We start from the raw sequence: 20,881 nt of genomic DNA on the forward strand, positions 1-20,881 counted from the left end.
CTTTGGGAAGTATGGCCATTTTCATGATACTGATTCTTCCTATCCATGAGCATGGAATATTTTTCCATTTGTTTGTGTCCTCTCTGATTTCCTTGAGCAGTGGCTTGTAGTTCTCCTTGAAGAGGTCCTTCACCTCCCTTGTTAGCTGTATTCCTAGGTATTTTATTCTCTTTGTAGCAATTGTGAATGGGAGTTCATTCATGATTTGGTTCTCTGCTTACCTTATAGGAATGCTTGTGACTTTTGCACATTGATTTTGTATCCTCAGACTTTACTGAAGTTGCTTGCTTATCAGCTTAAGAAGCTTTTGGGCTGAGCCAATGGGTTTTTCTAGCTATAGGATCATGTAATCTGCAAAAAAAAGACAATTTGACTTCCTCTCTTCCTATTTGAATACCTTTTATTTCTTTCTCTGTTCTGATTGCCCTGGCTAGAACTTCCAATACTATGTTGAATAGGAGTCGTGAGACTGTCTTATGCCAGTTTTCAAGGGGAATGCTTCCAGTTCTTGCCCATTCAGTATGTTGGCTATGGGCTTGTCATAAATAGCTCTTATCAATTTGAGGTATGTTCCTTCAATACCTAGTTTGTTGAGAGTTTTTAATAACATGAAGGGATGCTGAACTTTATTGAAGGCCTTTTCTGCATCTCTTGGGATAATCATGTGGTTTTTGTCTTTAGATCTGGTTATGTGACGAATTATGTTTATTGATTTGTGTATGTTGAACTAGCCTTGATCCCCAGGATTGAAGACAATTTGATCATGGTGGATAAGCTTTCTGATGTGCTGCTGTATTCAGTTTGCCAGTATTTTATTGAGAATTTTTGCATCAGCGTTCATGAGGGATATTGACCTAAAGAAACCATCATCAGAGTGAACAGGCAATCTACAGAATTGGAGAAAATTTTTGCAATTTATCCAGCTGACAAAGGTCTAACAGCCAGAATCTATAAGGAACTTATATATTCAAGAAAAAAAAATAAACAATCCCATTAAAAAGTGGGCAAAGGACATGAACAGACACTTACCAAAAAAAGACATTAATGCGGCCAACAAACATATGAAAAGAAGTTCAACATCACTGATGATTAGAAATGTAAATCAAAACCACAATGAGACACCATCTCACACCAGTCAGAATGGCGATTATTAAAAAGTCAAGAAACAACAACTGCTGGTGAGTTTGCAGATAAACAGAAACACTTTTACACTGTTCCTGGGAATGTAAATTAGTTCAACCATTGTGGATGACAGTGTGGCAATATCTCAAAGATCTAGAACAAGAAATACTACCTGACCCAGCAATCCCATTACTGGGCATATACCCAAAGGAATATAAATCATTCTATTACAAAGATACATGCATGCATATATTCACTGCAGCACTATTCACATTAGCAAAGACATGGAATCAACCCAAACGCCCATCAATGATAGACTGGATAAAGAAAATGTGGTACATATACACCATGGAATACTATGCACCCATAAAGAAGGAATGAGATCATGTCCTTTGTAAGGACATGGATGGAGCTGGAAGCCATTATCTTCAGCAAACTAAGGCAGGAACAGAAAAACAAACACTACATGTCCTCACTTATATGTGGGAGCTGACCAATGAGAACACATGGACACAGGGAGGGGAATAACATACACAGCGTTCTGTTGGGGAGTGGGGTGGGGAAGGGAGGACATTGGGAAAAATAGCTAATGCATGCTGGGGCTTAATACCTAGGTGATGGGTTGATAGGTGCAGCAAACCACCATGGCACATGTTTACCTATGTAACAAACCTGCACATCCTGCACATGTACCCTGGAACATAAAATTAAAAATTAAAAATAAATAAAAGTGAAAGGATAAAGAAAGAATAAAAAAAGAACTCATATGTTTTGGAAATAGAAAAAACGTGTAATGATTATCTTTGGTCAAGAGAAATTTTAAAGTCAATTCAGTATTTCATCACAATAAGTTCATATTATAATATCAAAAACACATACATAATTTCAGACTTTAGGAATACACACTTATTGTGAAAAATTTTTTAACTCAAAATAATCAATATACAAAACCAAAAAAAAGTTCCCTTGGATATACACAAATAATAGTCAGCGACAATATCAAAACTGCTTAAAAAGTGATATTAGAGTTCAATATTCCTCTAAAAATCAAAAAAAGTTATGCTGATATTAACATACACAGATTTAAAAAGTAAAAACAAAAAGTTCAGACCCTCTGAAATTTAACCTACTCAGGCTCTCATAGAGAAGATTTAAAATCACAACTATGCTAGGAAAATACAAATATCTGAATAATTTGTCTTTATTTAACAGTTTTGGACCTGAGTGTTTTATTTCACATCAATATAGAGCCTTAAAAAATGTATATGTGAATATTATTTTTAAAAATATCAACAATCTTGCCTGGTTTACTAATGAATCACTTTTTTCTATATTGAAAGCCATTTTACATGAGATTGAAAACTCATTCTTTATATAGATTAGCATTAGGAAGGAAAAAATTTAAAAGTTTTAACAATCCTAAGCTTTGAAATATAATATTTTACACAGTAACTTAAATGTTCTACTGTTCTTCAAATTCTTAAATAAAAATCTGTTAGCAACATTTATAAAATAACAGATCTTACTAACTTAAATTAACAGAAATTTTTTAGAATGGAAAAAAGCATTATTCCAATTTGCCTATACCTATAAAATAAAACTTAATCCTAAGAAAATAAAAATACTAAGATACAAACACTACTGTTTGTTTTTATTTGAAAGCACTCTGAATAAAACTGCACTATTACTACACATCTTCTATAATTATGCAGTATAACAGGCTGAAAAATAATACTTTCAAAATAAAACAAAAAAGCTAGTTTTAAATTATAAACTATCTTAAAAGAAGGCAACCTAATTTCACATATATCTTCAGCTATTTTCTTTATTGGATTTCTGTCCAAACAGGAAAAATATCAATTAAAATTGGCCAGGCACAGTGGCTCACACCTGCAATCCCAGCACTTTGGGAGGCCGAGGCGGGCAGATTACAAGGTCAGGAGTTCGAGATCAGCCTGGCCAATATGGTGAAACCTCGCCTCTACTAAAAATACAAAAATTAGCCAGGCAAGGTGGCGGGTGCCTGTATTCCTAGCTACTCGGGAGGCTGAGGCAGGAGAATAGCTTGAAACCAGAAGGAGGAGGTTGCAGTGAGCTGAGATCGCGCCACTGCACTCTAGCCTGGGCGACAGAGTGAGACACCATCTCAAAAAACAAAAAAATTTAACTGAAATATAGACTTGTCAAAACATCATTTTCTGCAGGATTTAATAATTTAAATGCTGCAAATAAATTTTCTAGTTTGTATATTCTTACCATTTCCAAATATAAAATATTATACATTAAGACATAACTGAAGTTAAAGGAACTCTGAAAACTAAAGGCAAATGATTGGTCCTTCCTGATTAAATTGGTGCCCCCTCCAAAAAAAAAAAAGACATCATAATGCCTTTTCTTTGACATTCAAACTCATTTTATTTAATAAACCAAAATCATTAACTTTGCCATATTTTATGGTGACTAAACAACAAAAGCACCCCAGTGATACAATAGCTATACAAGTTGTGTAAAATGTGGGGACCGGGCGCAGTGCCTCATGCCTGTAATTCCAGCACTTTGGGAGGCTGAGGCGGGTGGATCACCTGAGGTTAGGAGTTCAAGACTAGTCTCACCAACATGGTGAAACCCTGTCTCTCCTAAAAATACAAAATTAGCCAAGCACCATTGCACTCCAGTCTGAGTGACAGAGCAAGACTTTGTCACAAAAAAAAAAAAAAAAAAAGAAGAAGTAGTAGTTGTACAAAATGAATTATTTTCCAAGGGAGATATTCTTCATAATAGTGTAAATAATCTTCAAGATCTGGCAGGGGTTAGGGGAGAGGGAATGACACAAAAGTGTTCAGAGAGTTTAGGTTACAAAAAGTAAATGTTACATTGTCTGTTCTAAAATAATCACAAACTAGAAATGAACTTGTTTGAAAAAATACATACATGAAGTTTCCAACTCTTAAGTAAACTTTAACTTTCAGGATACCAAATTCAAACTTACAGTATTTCTGGAAATTATTTCCCAACATCAAAGAGATGACAATATCAACATGCTCAATACAGACACACAGATATTAACACACTTGATCGTCCCTAGCTTGCTTAGGAATTTTCTAAATTTTTGCAAATATTCTTTAAATCACCCCATATCCAGTTCTTCAGAAATGTTTGGCTTATGCTAACTCTTAAGTGCACTTGTATAATTTTATGGCTCTATCTTTGCATCAAAATAATACTCTGAACTTGCTCAATTAATATTTACTTGCAAAATAAATTCCAATTCAATAGTAAATGAAATGACAAAATAGTGATTCCCCTTCCCCACTGGATATACTGTTCTTGAATATCACAAATATCTCCAAGTAGCTAATAACCAAAAATATAAAACCCAACTAAAATTAAATATTACTCAAAATAAAATGATAGAAAATTATCATACTATGAGCTAAACACAAGGAAAGAAGAGATTATGTCTGACTTCTCTATTCCCTTTTAATAAATGTCACTCCTATAAGCACTTATATTTTCCAGGGAAATGGTAGCACTAACTCTCTTTATATTAACCACAGTTGCAATTGTAACTTGACAAAGTAGGAACTGAAACAAAGGTCAGGGAAGACGTGTAAAGTATCAGAAGGTAAAATGGTATTTATTGCCTTTGAAACCACACACAAAGAAGAATAGTTCATCAAATAAAATATTTTCAAGATATCTCACACTGGTGAACCACATTTACTAGGTAATAATCTTTTAAAAATTATTACTAAGTAAAAATCTTTTTAAAATCTTTTTATCATGTCCTAGGTCACAGAAAATTTCTACAGCAATCTAACAATCTAACAAGGTCTCCTGGGGAAAAAAACCTGAAAAATCTAGATTCATTTAACATGATTTAATATTGGAAGTTGCTGTACTATGCTTAACACCTTTACTCTAGCTCTACAGTGTCTCAACCAAGATAGTAATTACTGGGTATCCTATATATCATTTGTTACCAAACTAATGCATAAGTGATCTGAGCTTCCATTTTATTCTACTGAAAAACAAAAAATCATCAGTATATTGTAATATAATCTTCAAATCATTATGGATCTCATTAAGAGTTACTCAAGATTTATTCATTTAAAAATTCCTATAAACTATAAACTTTTACTTAACAATTATATGTATAACATATAGTATAATATATAGTATGTAAAACATACACTATATATAAAATTATATAACACATGCTATATATATAATTCTATGTAACAACTAAAAACTTGTTCATTTAGCAATATATGTCTACAATGGAAAAAATATATATAACCTATTCTATTCTTTATCTGGAACTATAATCACCTCTTACTCATAAATCATCTCTTACTCATAAATCCTATCTTCCAAATAGAAATTTAATGATGAATGTAACCATTATACCAATACTAAACACATCTGTGTGTATTCACCCTAAATATAGTTCAGTTTCTTGCTTAGCAGCATCAAAAATTATTTTAACTTATGATTTCACAAAAATACTTTCAAAACAAATATAGTTTTATCAGGATGATTATATTTCTAACAGTTAGTGAGCATTTATTATGTACCAGGCAACACTGCAATGCTTTACATGTTTTAATTTATTTAATCTTCACAACCACCCAAAGGGGTAGTTACTATTATGATCTCCATTTTACACAAGAAGAAACTGAGGCACAAAAGAGTCTGAAAGCTTACCCATGGTTTTTATTACTAATAAGGGACAAAGCAAATATTCACACTTAGGGAGTCAGCCTCAGTGCCCATACTTTTAATAACCATTCAATGCAAGCAATTCATAAATCTCTCTGACTCAATAGTGTTGTGTTCTCAAGACTTAGTCTGACATTTCACATGTCTATCAGCCATTCTCCTCTGGATGTCTAGATGTTACTTCATATTTAAAATATCAAAAACTCTTCTTTAAAAATGGGTTATCATTCTAGATTTCTTTCAAAGATGACTTCCAGTTAAATAAGCAACTGTAGAAGGATAGGCACACATTACCATTAAGCACTGCCTCATTAGCAAAGAATGAACAGATATTTCTTGTGCTTTATTTGAACGGGTTATTACATTCTCTAGTTCTCATAATCTACACAAGGACTTTCGAGCAAAAACAAGCATGTGGGCAAGAAAGCATGATTTTGAAAAACAAAAATAAATGAGAAAACATCCTGGAAAAAGACTAACAAGTTTGTTCTGGAGAAAATAGTCTACAGATAAAAACAATTACCCTGAATATTTAAACACTGATGTTAAAATAGGCTGAAACTATGGGAAAGTTAAGCCAATTTTCCAAGTGTAAAGGGTGGCAACTTCTGCATTTAGAACAATACCTGGGCAAGATAAAGTAAACATATTATACATCTAGGCCATTTCTAACATGATGATATTTTTACTATTTACTCTGAATTGTTTAGCTCAAAATTACTGTGACTCATTATGTATAGTCTGGACTTCAAATACAGGAAGAATAGATTCTAAGAGTTTTTACACATAAAGCCTAAAATTATTTTTTTCTCACAAAATAATTCAGGAAGTTATCTACAGTCCTCTCTAGAGTAGTGATTATCAACCTTAGCTGTGCATTAGAATCACCAGGAGAGCTTTAAACACCCATTAGTAAAGCCACAGTTCTTGACCAATTAAAACAGAATGTTTAATTTTTAACAGGGACCCAGCCGTCGGAGTTTTTTGAAAGCTTCCTTTGTTAATTCCAATGCAAAGTCAAGGTTGAGAACCACTGTAACAGAGTCCCTTTTATGCTTTTTTAGTAGGTAAGACTCTTTCAAATATTGATGTCTTAAACCAAGAGGAACTACTAAAATCACTTTGCCCTGGACCCAGAGTACCTGCAGGCAATAATAGTGGAAGAGTAATAGAGGTGGTAGGAGCTGAAATAGTAAAGGCAATAAAACCAGTTTTTTTTTTTTTAATGTTGTTTTCTTGCTTTGTTTTAAGGCTATGATTACAGCAAGTATGGAAATTTATTATTAGTCCATGAAACTATATTTCTTATATTTGTCATACAAAGTCATGATTTTTTTCCTTACATAGGACTTCAAATCTGTGTTTTGAAGTATAATGTTTGGTTTTCTAACTGCTTTTACAACAGCTACTTTAACTCACTCAGTGATTCACTGTGTGTTAGGAGTGCTATGAGATAGAAGCTGGGACCCAAAGTGGGTCCTTAAAGAATCTGATGGGGAAAAAAAACATAAAAGAAGTTAGACACATGCACAGGTAAGGGAACAGTAAAGGATGTAAGAGCCAAAATGTATGGTTTGGTGCCAAGAGTTTATAGGAAACTCTTCCCCAAGTAAGCTAACTACTTTTCAAAAGGCAGTATAAATAACAAACAAAAGCAGTCAGAGAAATCTGAGTTGAACATCTCAGTTCCTTACTTACCAGCTTTAAATTCATGGGCAAGATATTTAATTTCCCTGAGACTCATCCATAAAGTGGTGATAATAGCCTGGAGGAAAATGCTTCTTTCCCACTCCTGATGTTTCCTTCCATGTGGAGGTTCATGGGTGGGGCACTCTCCTAGCATAATACTCCTAGCCTCTTTGTTCTTCTTACTTATGCCTTCCAGAAGTAAGGTCAATCTCATTGGTCCATTTGGAAGGAAAAAGACCTATGTTTGATTAGCCTCTTCCTCCTCCTTTTCTTTCTGGGGAGAACTGCCTCAGGCTGTTTTACATGGGTACCCTCCCAAGAAGATTCTCTTGTCTATGCCTATAACCGTCTGTGTAAGTCTAAATAATTCCTTATTTCATTATTGGTAAGCCAATTTTTCCATTAATATAAGTCAGTCTTTAATATTGTTTTTGGTTTTATTTATTTTGTTTGTTTAAGTGTGACATTTTGCTTAACAATTATCTTTCCCCTTCTGAAAAGGTTTATTTGAAAGTGGTTTAGAACTCGAAGTGGAGTACTAGTTATTAGGTTCCTAGACCTTTATATCAACATACTTTGTAGAGTTGTAATAAGCATTAAATGAGGTAATACATATAAGACTCTTGAGACAGTGCCTGAAGCATAATAAGCACTCAAAATATGGTAGCTGTTTCTATTGCTACAATAACCATTACTGATATCAGGAAAGATTCAAAAATTAGATAGAAAAGGGCGCCAATTGTAAAGCATTTATCAATTCACTATAAAACATCTAGGTGAAATTCAAATAAAATACGTTCTAACATTACATCAGTAAAAACAAGATATTTCCACTCACTGAAAGAGTATAGCCTGTTATGACATTAGTTATAATACAGAATGTAGAATAACATACGTTTTATTTATAAAGTCAAAACAAACATTTGCCAGGGAACATTCTTTACAGCCTACAAAATCCTCAGTAACTAATCCATACAGAAAATGAATGTAATGTGGATAAACAAAATCAGACAATACTGTAGTGCATAAAATATTAAAATTTTAACAATATTTTAGGGTCAGTTTGACATCTAAAAGATTTAAGAGAAAATATGCTAGAATCAGTTTATTTATAAATTTATCTGGTTCAGAAATATGCTAGAAGCACACTCAAAACACCTAAAGACATTTCATATGATATAAAACTATATATAACAGAAAAACTATTCTTCAAAATGAGCCCAGGAAGCTCACTAATAATAGCAAGATTTATTAACATGAGATCTACAGACATTTAGGAGTTTTATGAAACCCTTGAAATTATTTGTGAAATGTCATGTGTGCATGCATGTGTGGTTAAAATCTTTGACTACATTCTAAAAACTCCACCATTCAAAAAATGTAAAGAGAGTGAAGCAACGTTTTATAATCATAGTGGCCACTTCCAGTTCATCCATTTATCCAGATTTTCTAGTAAGTTTTCCTGCCATTTATTTTCAATTTGGATGTTAGTACATGAAAAACTTTTAAGGAATAAAAAAAAGAATCTACAGAAAATAATCTACTTTATAAAAATGTCTATTTACCTTTTAAGTGTTCTTCTGATTTTTTTTTTCCATTATCATGTGATGTTTTTACTGCTGTTCTCAAGTTCATTGTCTTATTTTCCTGTATTCCTTCGGTTGGTAGTTTTTCAAAAATGTCTTCAACATAACTGCTGTTCTTCAAACCATCGGGCAGTTCCCAAAATGAAGTTGTTGTACATGTATCAAACAAAATGGCACTCTGGAAATGTTTTCCACTACCAACTTTCTTTCTCACTGTTAAATTTCTAGAATGTGATCTTTTACTAATACAAATTTTCCTTAAGAGGTTCTTACAGACATCTTTCCTCTTTGTAGATTTCTGTTTACACTTTTGTTTCTCAGTGCATGTAAAATTTATATTTTGTTTTTTGTAACAATTTTGATCTAACAATGGGAAAATAGGCTTACTCTGTAATTTATATTGGATTTTTAGTAGAGTCAGTAGCAGTAATTGCATCAAGATGAGCTGAATCTTTAGAATAAGTTGCGAGACCAGATGCAACTAATATATCTGCCAAATTCTTTTTCTCATGAATGACATCTACTTTCAGTTTTGTTTCAGAATTACATTCCCTAAACTGAAAAACTAGGTCTGGTTTACTTAGGAAATCTCGAAAAAAGCTTTTGGCTTCTTCACTCCAATGTTTTCCTTTAGCAGGTAAGATACCATATAAAATACATGGATAACTCAGCCTTGGCAAATTCAAAAGTTCCTCAGGAACAACTTTAAGATTTATAATTTCTGAATAATGTATATAAAAAGAAAATCCATAGTCAATCAACACAAGACATAAAGAATGAGGTAAGACTTCAGAAATTTCTACTCTATTCCACTGATCTTCCGATTTATATTTGAACAAACAACTAGAACCGGGAATTATGAACTCCTGAGGCAATGTTTGTAAGGTCTCCGGGAGATCAGAAAGCAACATAAAAAGATATTTCATTATGTCAAAGAAATCTTCTAACTGAATACTGAAGTCTGATGGATCAGAAACAGCGGTTGCAATACCAGAATACTGCCTATCATTTTGGAACTGAACCCAAGTAAATGATTTTATTGTGCATGATGATACAGGAGTCTTAGATTCAAAGTTGTAAACAATTTCTGCAGGTCTAAGTTTGTTTTCTTCAACATGAACTGTATTCAAATTTAAGTATTCCAAAAGTAACAGGTCATCTACCAAAATTTCTACTTCCCAAACAGCATCTAAATATTTCAGGAAAAGAATATTTATTTCCAAATGAGCAAATAAGCACTCAAAGGACATGTTCTTAGAATTTTCAAACCAAATCCACTTACAAGGTATAGCTTGTCTAGGAATATTTCTTATTTCGTTACTAAGCAGCTTGGTATTACATACAGGCACTATTTCATAGAAACCACAATCTACTAAAAAAACAAGTACTTTATCATCAACATATTTTTCTTCCACTTTTGATCGATGCCATTTCAAGGTATTTTTAGATTTTGCCAAGCATTCTAAACCTTTTTCAATACTTTCCATTGATAAAAGGGGGGAATTTTTTTCTTCTTTAGTAATTAATACTATTAAATCTGATAAAATCTTTTTATTTTTGGATAACTTCACATAAAATCTTCCACTTTTTGAAACATTAAGCATTTCAGCTTTTTCAAGTTGTCCAGGTTTGAATTCTTCGAAAGGAATTTTAAACAGCTGTTGGTTCGAATTCATAGAACCTTCAGACTCATTTGATTTTCCTTTCTTCATTTCATTATTATCACCTGGGCTCACCTTTTGAGCGAGAACCTGAGGCATTTGCAATGCTGACTTCTGTAGTTTTGAACATGCTTTCCATTTCAGTAGTTCATTAATGACACATCTTTCATCACAAATCAAATTTACTTCCCATTTCTGATCATGCTTTTTCAAAAATTCACAATAAACTGTTTTGTTATGTACTTTCGAAGTAAAATAATCCACAGTTTTTTCATCCCATATTTCATCAGGCTCATTCCATTTTACTCCACTAAGAAAAGAATGGATTCCTAGCTGAGGAACAGTTAGAAATTCCCTCTGAAGTTCATAAATTTTACATGTGTTTACTATTGCAGAGTTACCATAGTCAATAAATTCTACTTCAAAAGAATTTCCTGGCAAAATTTTCTTAATTACTGCCCTGTAAATGGCATTGTCACCAGAATATTCCGCAACTACAAGATCTCCCACTAGAAGTGTAACTGATTTTTTCTCTTTCAATCTCCTTGCTGTTGTATTTAGAGCATCAGCAAGTCTGATAATTATACTTTCATTCTCAGCAAGCTGAATATGGAAACTTGCTGGATTACTGATATTAGATACATACCCTTTAACTTTGGCATTCAAAAAAATTTGGGGTTGAGGAAGGTCTTTAATCCGTGGCCTAATAAGGTCATATGGGTTTTGTGAGGATGTTTGATTTAATGCTCTGATAAAAGACTGTGATACAACCTTTAGTGGTTTTTGACGCACGCCCCTGTTCTCAAGAATATGTGCAGCTCCAGGGGCAATTTTTATACCCTTAAGCCCATCATTCAAAGAATTCTTCATTTTGTTTTTTGACACCGGTTCCATTTTATAACACACTGATGGCTTCAAAAACCTGGCATATATACTTTTAGGATGCATCAATTGATCCATTTTTCTTTCGGAATATGTTACTGGACTAGTTTTATTAATCACATTATGGCGATAGTTGTTTCCTGTTCTGCCTTTCAAAGAAGTAGTAAGTCTCTTACTCTCATTTATTTTATTACTCTTTTCCATGCAGCATGCTTGGTCACAATGTCTTTTTCCATAAGCATGAAGCAACACTTTAATTTTCTCATTTATATATTGAGATCCATCATACAATTCTATACCAAGCTGTCCATCTGACTCCTGTGACAATATTATCGCCTTTAATGGTTTTCCCAAGAAATTGTCTTTAAACCAACTACTGATTTCTGCTGGAATATCTACATCTCTAAGATCTGACAAAAAACACTTAATAGCTTGCATAGGTGTAAACAACAACTCTGGAAACTGAGCTGAAATGGCCCTCAACATATTTTCTCCTACTAATTGCTTATTTCCAAAGTCTACAAAATAGACTTGAAATTCAGATGATGAATCTGTTGGTACTGCTAAAGCTCTATATGAGAGACCATCCTCTACATACTTAGATATGCACACTCTCATTTTATTAGAATCATATTTTGGACAATTTTTGAGGTTACTGCTCTCTGTGATTTTTGTTTCTATCATCTCTAGATCTTTATTATTTCTGCCAAGCTGGCAATAAAACTTTTTGGGACTATATATGTGAGATATATATACTTCTTCTTCACTTCCAATTTTTATATTAAAGGAAGAATAACAGTAACTGTAAAGACTAACTAAAGATGGGAATGTCTCTGATAATGTGATATACTGAGCAGAGCCACGATTCATAAGAAATTCTTTTGCACTAGCAAATGAGGACTGTAAATCCACTAAGTTATATAAATGGTTGGGATGTATAATAACTAAGGCATAGATGATACAAGTCAATAACCCTCTAGATGAAGAGATAAAATTCCGCAAGTCTCTGAATGCTTTTCTTGTCCAACTGAATAATTTACAACTAACAGGATCAATAAAATGGTTAAGACAACATCTGAAGGCTTGGCTTTCTAGCAAGAGAAAACGTGGGTTAATTGCACAAAGATCTTTAATTAAAACCCTTTTTTGGTAACCATAGTCAACAAATACTATGTCAACTTCTTTTGATACTTGAGTCAAAACAGCAGCTCTATACCACTTCCCAGAATACTTAGCAACACAAGCCGTCTGCCCAATCTCGTAAGGATCAGAATGAATACTATAGTAATTCTGAATTTGCTCCATTAGTAATTTTAGGTCTTCTAACTTACATTGGAGCTGGCATGAAAAGTCACCTGGGCCATAATAATAGGAACATTTAACTTCAAGAACTGTTCCTGGTTTAAAACTATATTCTTTATAAGACCAGGATGACTCAGGTCCCACAGACAAGGTGAAAGGATTTTTTAAATCTGAGACATTAACAGCTGGGGACTTTGGCAAAGACAAGTTATTTTCTACTAGGTTATTTGAAAGGTACTTTTTAGATTTAGGTCCTTCAAGAAGGGCAGATATGACTTTTTTAATATTAACTTTGTTTTTAGATTTTGAATTTAACATTGAATATTCACTTACAGATTTTGGAAAATATTTTAGTTCTACTTGACAATATTCTGCATATCCAGCTTGTAACATAAGAGAGATAACATCAATATTTTCTGAGGCTTCAACACTTTGAATATTTACGGTGTATTTGTCATCTTTTTTTGCTATAACCTGAAGCAAAATTGCTTTGTTCAAAACTAATTTTTTAAAATAATCAATTGCAGCCTTAGTCCATAAATCTTCAACAGGAAATATATGTGCAAGTGAACAGCACATTGCTAAGGCAGGTAACTCACAAAATTCTGGAAGCAAAATTTTTACATCAAAAAATGGTATGGAATCAGTATTACCATAATCCAAAAAATAAACATTAATCTTATAACCATTAATTTCAGTGATGACAGCTCTGTAAAAACGTCTGTCCTTGCTATATCTAGCACAACAAAATAATCCAGGTTCAGGTTTTCTTAGAATCATTTCATCGTTTTCACACAAATCATAAAATTTGTTTATATTTTTCATTATTTCTTGAAATTCATTCTGATGGTCATTAGTGCGTACCCAGAAATTTGATGGGTTTAATACATATGCTATAAAAGCTATATAGGCAGCCTCTATCTCCATTTCTACTGTTTCAATGGGAAAACCTACTTTTAAAATGCCTTTTTTATTTAGAGAGTCTATTGACCATTCAATATTTCCCATAAAACTCTCAACTGCAAAGCTGTTTACATCAGACACATTTGTCTCACTCAAGATATTGGATATTTTTGAATCAGACATCGGACAAAGTACTTGTGTGCCTACAGTCTTCAGTAGACACTTAGAATTAACTGTAGACTCTTGAGTTTGTAATGTCACGTAATACAAATGCTCATCCTTATTGAACCAATCAATGTGTGCATATACCACTTGTCCTAATAAGGCCTGTTTAAATATACTCAGTTGAAATGTTCTTGCATCTCTATCTTCACTGTGCAAACATGTCAGAGAACATGGAAATGAAAATAATGGTACTAAAATAAAATCTTGTTTAAGTTTCTTTACATAAATTGAGGGTATAGCCTCGCTACTGCCATAATCCATAAACCAAATTTTTACTTGATTTGGGGGCAAGAGCTGCTGAAGAATTCCTCTATGCCACTGTCCATTTCGCCTTCTGGCAACACAAAGTAGTCCAAAATTATCACATGTGGGACTAGTTTCTTGACAGATGGTATCATAATGTAAAGTCATATGTGCTGTCAAGTTTTCTAGTTCTGGAGTCCATTTAATTAACTGACAATAAAATTTACTTGGGCTCAATGCAGATGATACCTTTACACTTTCAGTACTTCCTACTGACAAAGATGGCTGCAACTTATCCAGAACATGTTGAATATCAAGTGAAGTGTCTTTATCACCTAATGACAATTCAGGTCTTTTATGTTGCGATAAATCTGGCATTTGTTGAGGGAATTCTTCTAACATTTCCACAATAAGACGAAATGAATCTCCATCAACAAGTCTTCCTAATTGTAACTCGAGAGCCTGAGATATAATTTTTGGCACTTCAAAAAGAAACATTTGCAGAGGTAAAATAGCTTGCACATAACCTTTCACTTGTATTCCTACTAATGACTTGAAATAATTCAAAGCTTTAGGGGACCATTTTTCCCCAACTGGTAGTATATTCGCAAAAATACCAAATACTACCCGTGGCGGTAGCTCAAATAAATTGCCACAGGCTGAAGCAATCTGTGGACCAGCAACTCTTAGTTCTTCTCCACGATCTATGAGGAGCACTGTATAGAGTTCATTTTTCTTTTCCACGACTCTTCCTCTCTGCCATTCTCCAGATACTCTTTCTTCCACCAAACAAAATTCATCAATTTCCACATTATTTTTCACTTTTGGAGTATGTTGTATTTCTCTCTGCAATATGTGGTAGTCAAACTCACATTCATTATTATTTATGCCTTGAAATTTCACCAGAATATCCTTGGGAAGACATTTAATATGTGATATTGTCAGATCCACATCTAAAAATGTTGGTAAGAGAGATGTAGAGTCCATTTTCTAAAAAGCAAATAATAATTACTCATTAGCTATCAAAGTTAACTGCAATTAGCCTTATGTTTGGCATATAAACATAAAACTAAAAATAATTATATGCCTGTATTTTATCAAATTTAAACATGTTGATAAAAATTATACACACTGAATAAGATGCTGGTGAAATAAACAAAATCTAACATTCGCTCTTTTCTATACTTTTAAAATTTTTCATTGAAATATTACAAAACCTTTTTTTAATAGGAAGAATATCATCACTGGAAAACAGAGAGGAGCAACCTTTATTTTCCAGAAACTTTAACAAATTCCAGCTGGATATTGGACAGATGTGGTGTAATGAAAGGAGCCAAATTAGCCTCATTGGGGACCTCCTTCTCCTGTGAGACAACCACTTTCCTTCATGCAGACTCTTTCCAACAATCTATAACTCAAAGAGGTGAGTGCTAGAAGAAAGGGCAGATGGTGAACCAAAAAGGGGCACATTGTTTGCACTCCCCACTTTATGCTGAATTCGCAATATTTGGACTCTTATCAGTATCATTATGCAACCCCGGGATTCATCTTTGATTGAGGGAAATCAGCTGAGACCTGGACACCAATAAGGGAAGCCAAGCATAGAAAGACACTGAAGTAGGTTAGGTACATCCACACCTTATCACTGGCATGACTGGCCACAATAAGTGGAAAAGGGAAGGAATCTATAGCATCAAGGCAAAATTTTCTACCATAGCTAATCTGTGGATTTTTAGGATTCTAAAAATAAGGCAAATATGCAAGAAATATAAATAATCCCCAATTTCAGGCAAGAACCATCGTCTACTGTGACAGAATACAGCTCAACTCTTCCTTGACTCTGAGTTAACAGTCGACAGGCATCAATTTATTACTATGAGGACGAGTAAGAGAAAAACATTGCATGCCCTCCCCTCAAAAATGAGGGATCCTCTTAAAAAAAAAAAAAAAAAAAAACAACAACAACAAGGAAATGCTACTCCATAGAAATAGATGTACTGAAAGAAATAGCAAAGTCCTGTTCTCAAAAAGGTCAAAAGGTGAAAATATAACAACTAATATTAGGATGAACTATACACACATGATAGATTTAAAACTATAATGGGAAAATGAAACCTAAAATAAAGATAAATTAGAAGAAAATTTTGACAGAATACCCCAAAGCTCAGAGGAAAAAGATAAAAAGATGAAAGAGGAGTATATAGGGCCAGAATATAAACTCTCACCAAAGTCTAAATGTTGTCATTATTTAGTCACAGGCCTTCACCCAATTCCTATACTTTACTCAGTTTATAGCCCCATTAATTCCTTACATCAAGAGACAACCAGGTACTCTCAAATAATCCTATACTGCATTATACCAAAACTGTCTTCCTGGCATTCACCTAAAAGGCCCTGTGACCATTCACATGGGTACATGGGAAAGAAAACATTTACATACATCTTTCAGGAACCATGCCACCCTTTTTAATGTATAAAAAGTAGATGTACCCAGGAGATCTCCTTCATTAAACAGAGGTGGTATATACAGAACATGTAAGACAAAGCAAGCCCAAAGGCACAAGGAAGTTTTTAAATAGGTTATTCAAACTATCAAAAATCTACTCCTCCACATCACTGTCTCTCCATCAAACAATACAGATGGCCTCCTGGGGAATTTCACATCAGAGGGGGTAAACATCTGGTTTATACATGGCTCTCACTTAATGCCAGTAACATCCAGAAATACATTGCTGAGGCATTACACCCCAACCCGGGTGGGGGGCGGTAATGGGGGCAGGGTGTCAGACTAAGAAATGAAAGAAAATCTTCACAGTAGAAAGACCTACCATTACATCTACTTTGCCTAAAGAAGAAATTGCTTGAGTTAATAACCTATGCATATTAATATATAATGGCTAATAGTTTCTGCAGGATGATTAGGAATGCTGAAGGAATAAGACTGGAAGACTTATTACAAAAAAGTCTGAAGAAGAGGTATGTGAATGAGCCTCTATGAATTGGTACATAGGAAAATTTTAGGTCCCATGTGATGCTCACCAGAGGGCCCCACAATGAAAAAAATATCTTAATCAGGTAGACAGCATAACCTCTCCTGTCAGTCAGGATGTCAGTCAACCTCTTTCACCTGCCTCTACAGTGCTTACTCAACAGGATCATGAAGAAAGTTCCAAGTGTTATGGATAAAGCTCCTATCCTTGGGTGCCTAAAGACCAAATGAAAATAATTCAAAGAAAATTCAAGTATATATATACATCTTTTTAATTATATATATTTATATATAAAATGTATATATATCTTTTAAAATATATTAAATATATTATATATTTATATAATGTATATATCTCTTTTAAAATATATAATATATAAAATATATTTATATATAAAATATATTCTATACCTAATATAGATTATATATTATACAAATATATTTATAAAATATATATTTATATATAGAATTTATATAATATATAAATTCTATAAATATATTTATAGAATATATTTTTATATAATATATAATAAAAATATATATTATATTTATATATTTTATATTTTATATATTTATATATTTTTATATAGTATATATTATGTTTGTATAACATATAATTATATTTATATATTTATATAAACTATCACAACGAGGAGTGATATTCAGTAAATTTAAAACTATTTTACACAATGAACAAATATATTATTTTAAAGACATAATTTAAATCAAGATGTTCTAGATCCAACCCCTACTCAAATATAACAATCCTTAGAAGACTACTACATCACAGAAAGTACTTACACTGTATACACAGGATTCAGATATCAGTACTCAATTAATTGTGTGAAATTTGGCAAACTATTTTTCCTTAGAATCAGACTCTAAATCTGTAAAATGAAAAGTTTAATTAAATTAGGGTTTTTCAAACCATTTTTCTGCAGCCGAAATCTTAAACAAATGTAAAACGCAAAAGGTATTTTTTGCAAAAATCAAAATACCTATAAAGTGGATTCATTAGTGTTCTAACAATTTCATACGTTTATAAAATTTAATTGTGAAGTCAGTAAATGAAACTAATGAAGTTATTCTATTAAACACAAGCCAATAGCAGCCTCATCATATAATTTGACTTACGATGTTTGATAGCACAGTATCGGGAAAATCAGGCTTACAAATATGGAACAGTCTACCTGCTTCCAAAATTATACATGATCCAACACAGATAGAGCAAACAAAAATATGGGAGAGCCACAACTTAAATAATCAATGAGTTAATCTAATGGCACTAACTAGTGCTCTTCTCTGCTTTTAAATTTAGTATATAATATTTGAATGTTTTGTATAAAAATTATATTTTAAAAAATCAAATTGAAATCCAAAGTTCCCAAACACCTGAATTAAATCTAAATAAAAAATATACAGCATCACAGTTCCCCTGAGGTTTGAGGAAAATATAATCTGCAAACACTATTAAAATTGATAGGGAAAACTCTTTCTATACTAAAATTTCCTGATTCTATAGAACATATATTACAGATAATGGCACTCATTGAAGTTTATCTTCTATAAATTAACATCAAATAAGTCTAGACCAGTAGAGTCCACTAGAAACACAATTAAGCCATATATATAAAGTAATCCAGTAACACCATTAAAAAGTAATTAAAAAGAGAAATCTATTTTAACTCAATATACCCAAACCACTATCATTTCAACATGTAATCAACATAAATTATGATATTTGATTTCTTTTTAATACTAAGTCTTCAAACTATGGTGTACATTTTACATTTAGCGTACATCTCAATTTGGACTAACCACATATCAAATGCTCAATAGCTATATGTGGTTAGTGACTACAGTATTTCAAAGTACAGGTCTAGAACTATGATACAATTTTACATTTTAAATATAAATTTTGTCAAAAATCTTAAAGCAGGTAAAATAATAGTTCCTTGTATTAATAACTCCTTATAATGCTTTAAATTTTTTTAAGGTTTTTAGTACACCAGTTTAACTGATCTTCACAATAAGATTCTTCATGTTTCATACCACAGAACTGAAGATCAATTGAAACCACAATTGATCAAAATGGAAATGTAAAAAGAGATTCAAGTTTCTGATTAGGTTTTCTGATTATCAGTCCAGTGCACTATGTACATTATTTCTACTGCTTTACACTGTTGTTTCAACTAAACTACATAATCATGGGCAAGAACCAAAATAAAAATGAAAGATGCAAATACAAAAAAAAAAAAAAACCCACACAAACAAACAAGCAAAGCAACATTCTGGGACAGAATCTGCTTATTAATTCTTCCTTTTTCAAAATTTAAGATCATTCTGCTCAAACTTTGGCAGTATTCTGGCAAGGTTACTATGTTCCAAAAGACTGATTCAAGTTGAAGCATCTGTGCTTTGGTTTTCCTCCTCCCGTCTTTTCCATATATTCAGAATGGTTTCTAGATTCACCTTGTTAATGACACTGATGTGATGAAAATAAAACTGGGTATACTATTTGAGTATGCATATTTCAAAATCAGGGCTTAATTTTTTTTAACGTTCTTTACTGAAGTTCACAACGAGGAGTGATTTTTTTCCCCAAGGGAACATTTGGGAGCATCTGGAAATACATTTAGTTGTCTTAACTGAGGCAATCTCTAGTGGGTAGAAGCCAGGGATGCCGCTGAATATCCTATAATGCACAGCAGAGCACATTCTTCCACAAACAAAGAATTATTCAGCCCAATATGTCAACAGTTCTGAATTTGAGAAACTGCTTTAATGAGAGCAAAAACAAACACCAGGTAGATAAAAGAACTAATTTATTGAAACTATCTAAAAGAAGTAGAAGAAAATACAAGAATATTTTTCTAATCTTACTAAGAGAGACATCTTTTAGGAGACAAAACCCAGAGGCCATACAATTTTTTAAATATATTAATTTTGTTAATCATAGCCAAAAAATGAAGCTGTAAACAACATTGAAATCAATTTAATTTACTGCATGAAGGATTTCCTCAAGACAAATATCTTCATCATCTATGACTCCACTATCATTCCACTCACAATCCACCAGGAAATTCTACTTGGTTCATCTCCAGAGCATATAAAAGTCTGACACTTGGCAATTCTGCTGCCACAACCCTGGTCTAAACTACCTTCCTCTGTCATCTGTGATACTACCTTCCTCACTAGTCTTTTAGCCTTAACTCCAGCCTATCCCAACCTGTGAATATTCTTAGCATTGTAACCAGAGTGATCTTTTTAAAATATAAGATACAATATGCTGAGAGAGAAAAAAAAAAAATCAGTGGCTTCTAATTTCACTGAGTGAAAATTAAAACCATCAAAATGGCTTCATGAAGTCCAAAAGGGCTAACCATCACCACCACCACCACCAACACCAAAACCTCCCATGTTTTCTCTTACCTTATTTCCTATTACATTCCCCTCACTTATTACACTGAAGCTACAATGCCTCCCTTGCCATTCCACGAATCTTTCCACCTTTGGGCTTTGGGCTTAACTGCTGTCAGAGCATAGCTTGCTTCCTC

At 32.8% G+C, this 20,881-nt stretch overlaps 1 protein-coding gene across 4 annotated transcripts in view; it reads right to left on the minus strand.

Annotated features, from left to right (window-relative positions):
- Positions 1–7,958: 7,958 nt before the first annotated feature.
- TDRD15 (tudor domain containing 15) overlaps positions 7,959–20,881 on the minus strand; it is a 65,812-nt gene continuing 52,889 nt past the window's right edge. For 2 of the 4 annotated variants that reach the window (XM_015433956.4, XM_005576463.5), the window contains 2 exons: positions 18,126–18,211; positions 7,959–15,325 (listed from right to left, as the gene is read on the minus strand). In XM_015433956.4, coding sequence (XP_015289442.3) covers positions 9,515–15,322 — 5,808 coding nt within the window. In that variant the 5' untranslated portion in view covers positions 15,323–15,325; positions 18,126–18,211 and the 3' untranslated portion in view covers positions 7,959–9,514. The remainder of the gene's footprint in view (positions 15,326–18,125; positions 18,212–20,881) is intronic. The other 2 variants (XM_065527348.2, XM_015433958.4) reach the window with 1 other exon arrangement.

The sequence above is a fragment of the Macaca fascicularis genome, chromosome 13 (assembly GCF_037993035.2).
Source record: "Macaca fascicularis isolate 582-1 chromosome 13, T2T-MFA8v1.1".
In the NCBI taxonomy this organism is placed as follows: domain Eukaryota; kingdom Metazoa; phylum Chordata; class Mammalia; order Primates; family Cercopithecidae; genus Macaca; species Macaca fascicularis.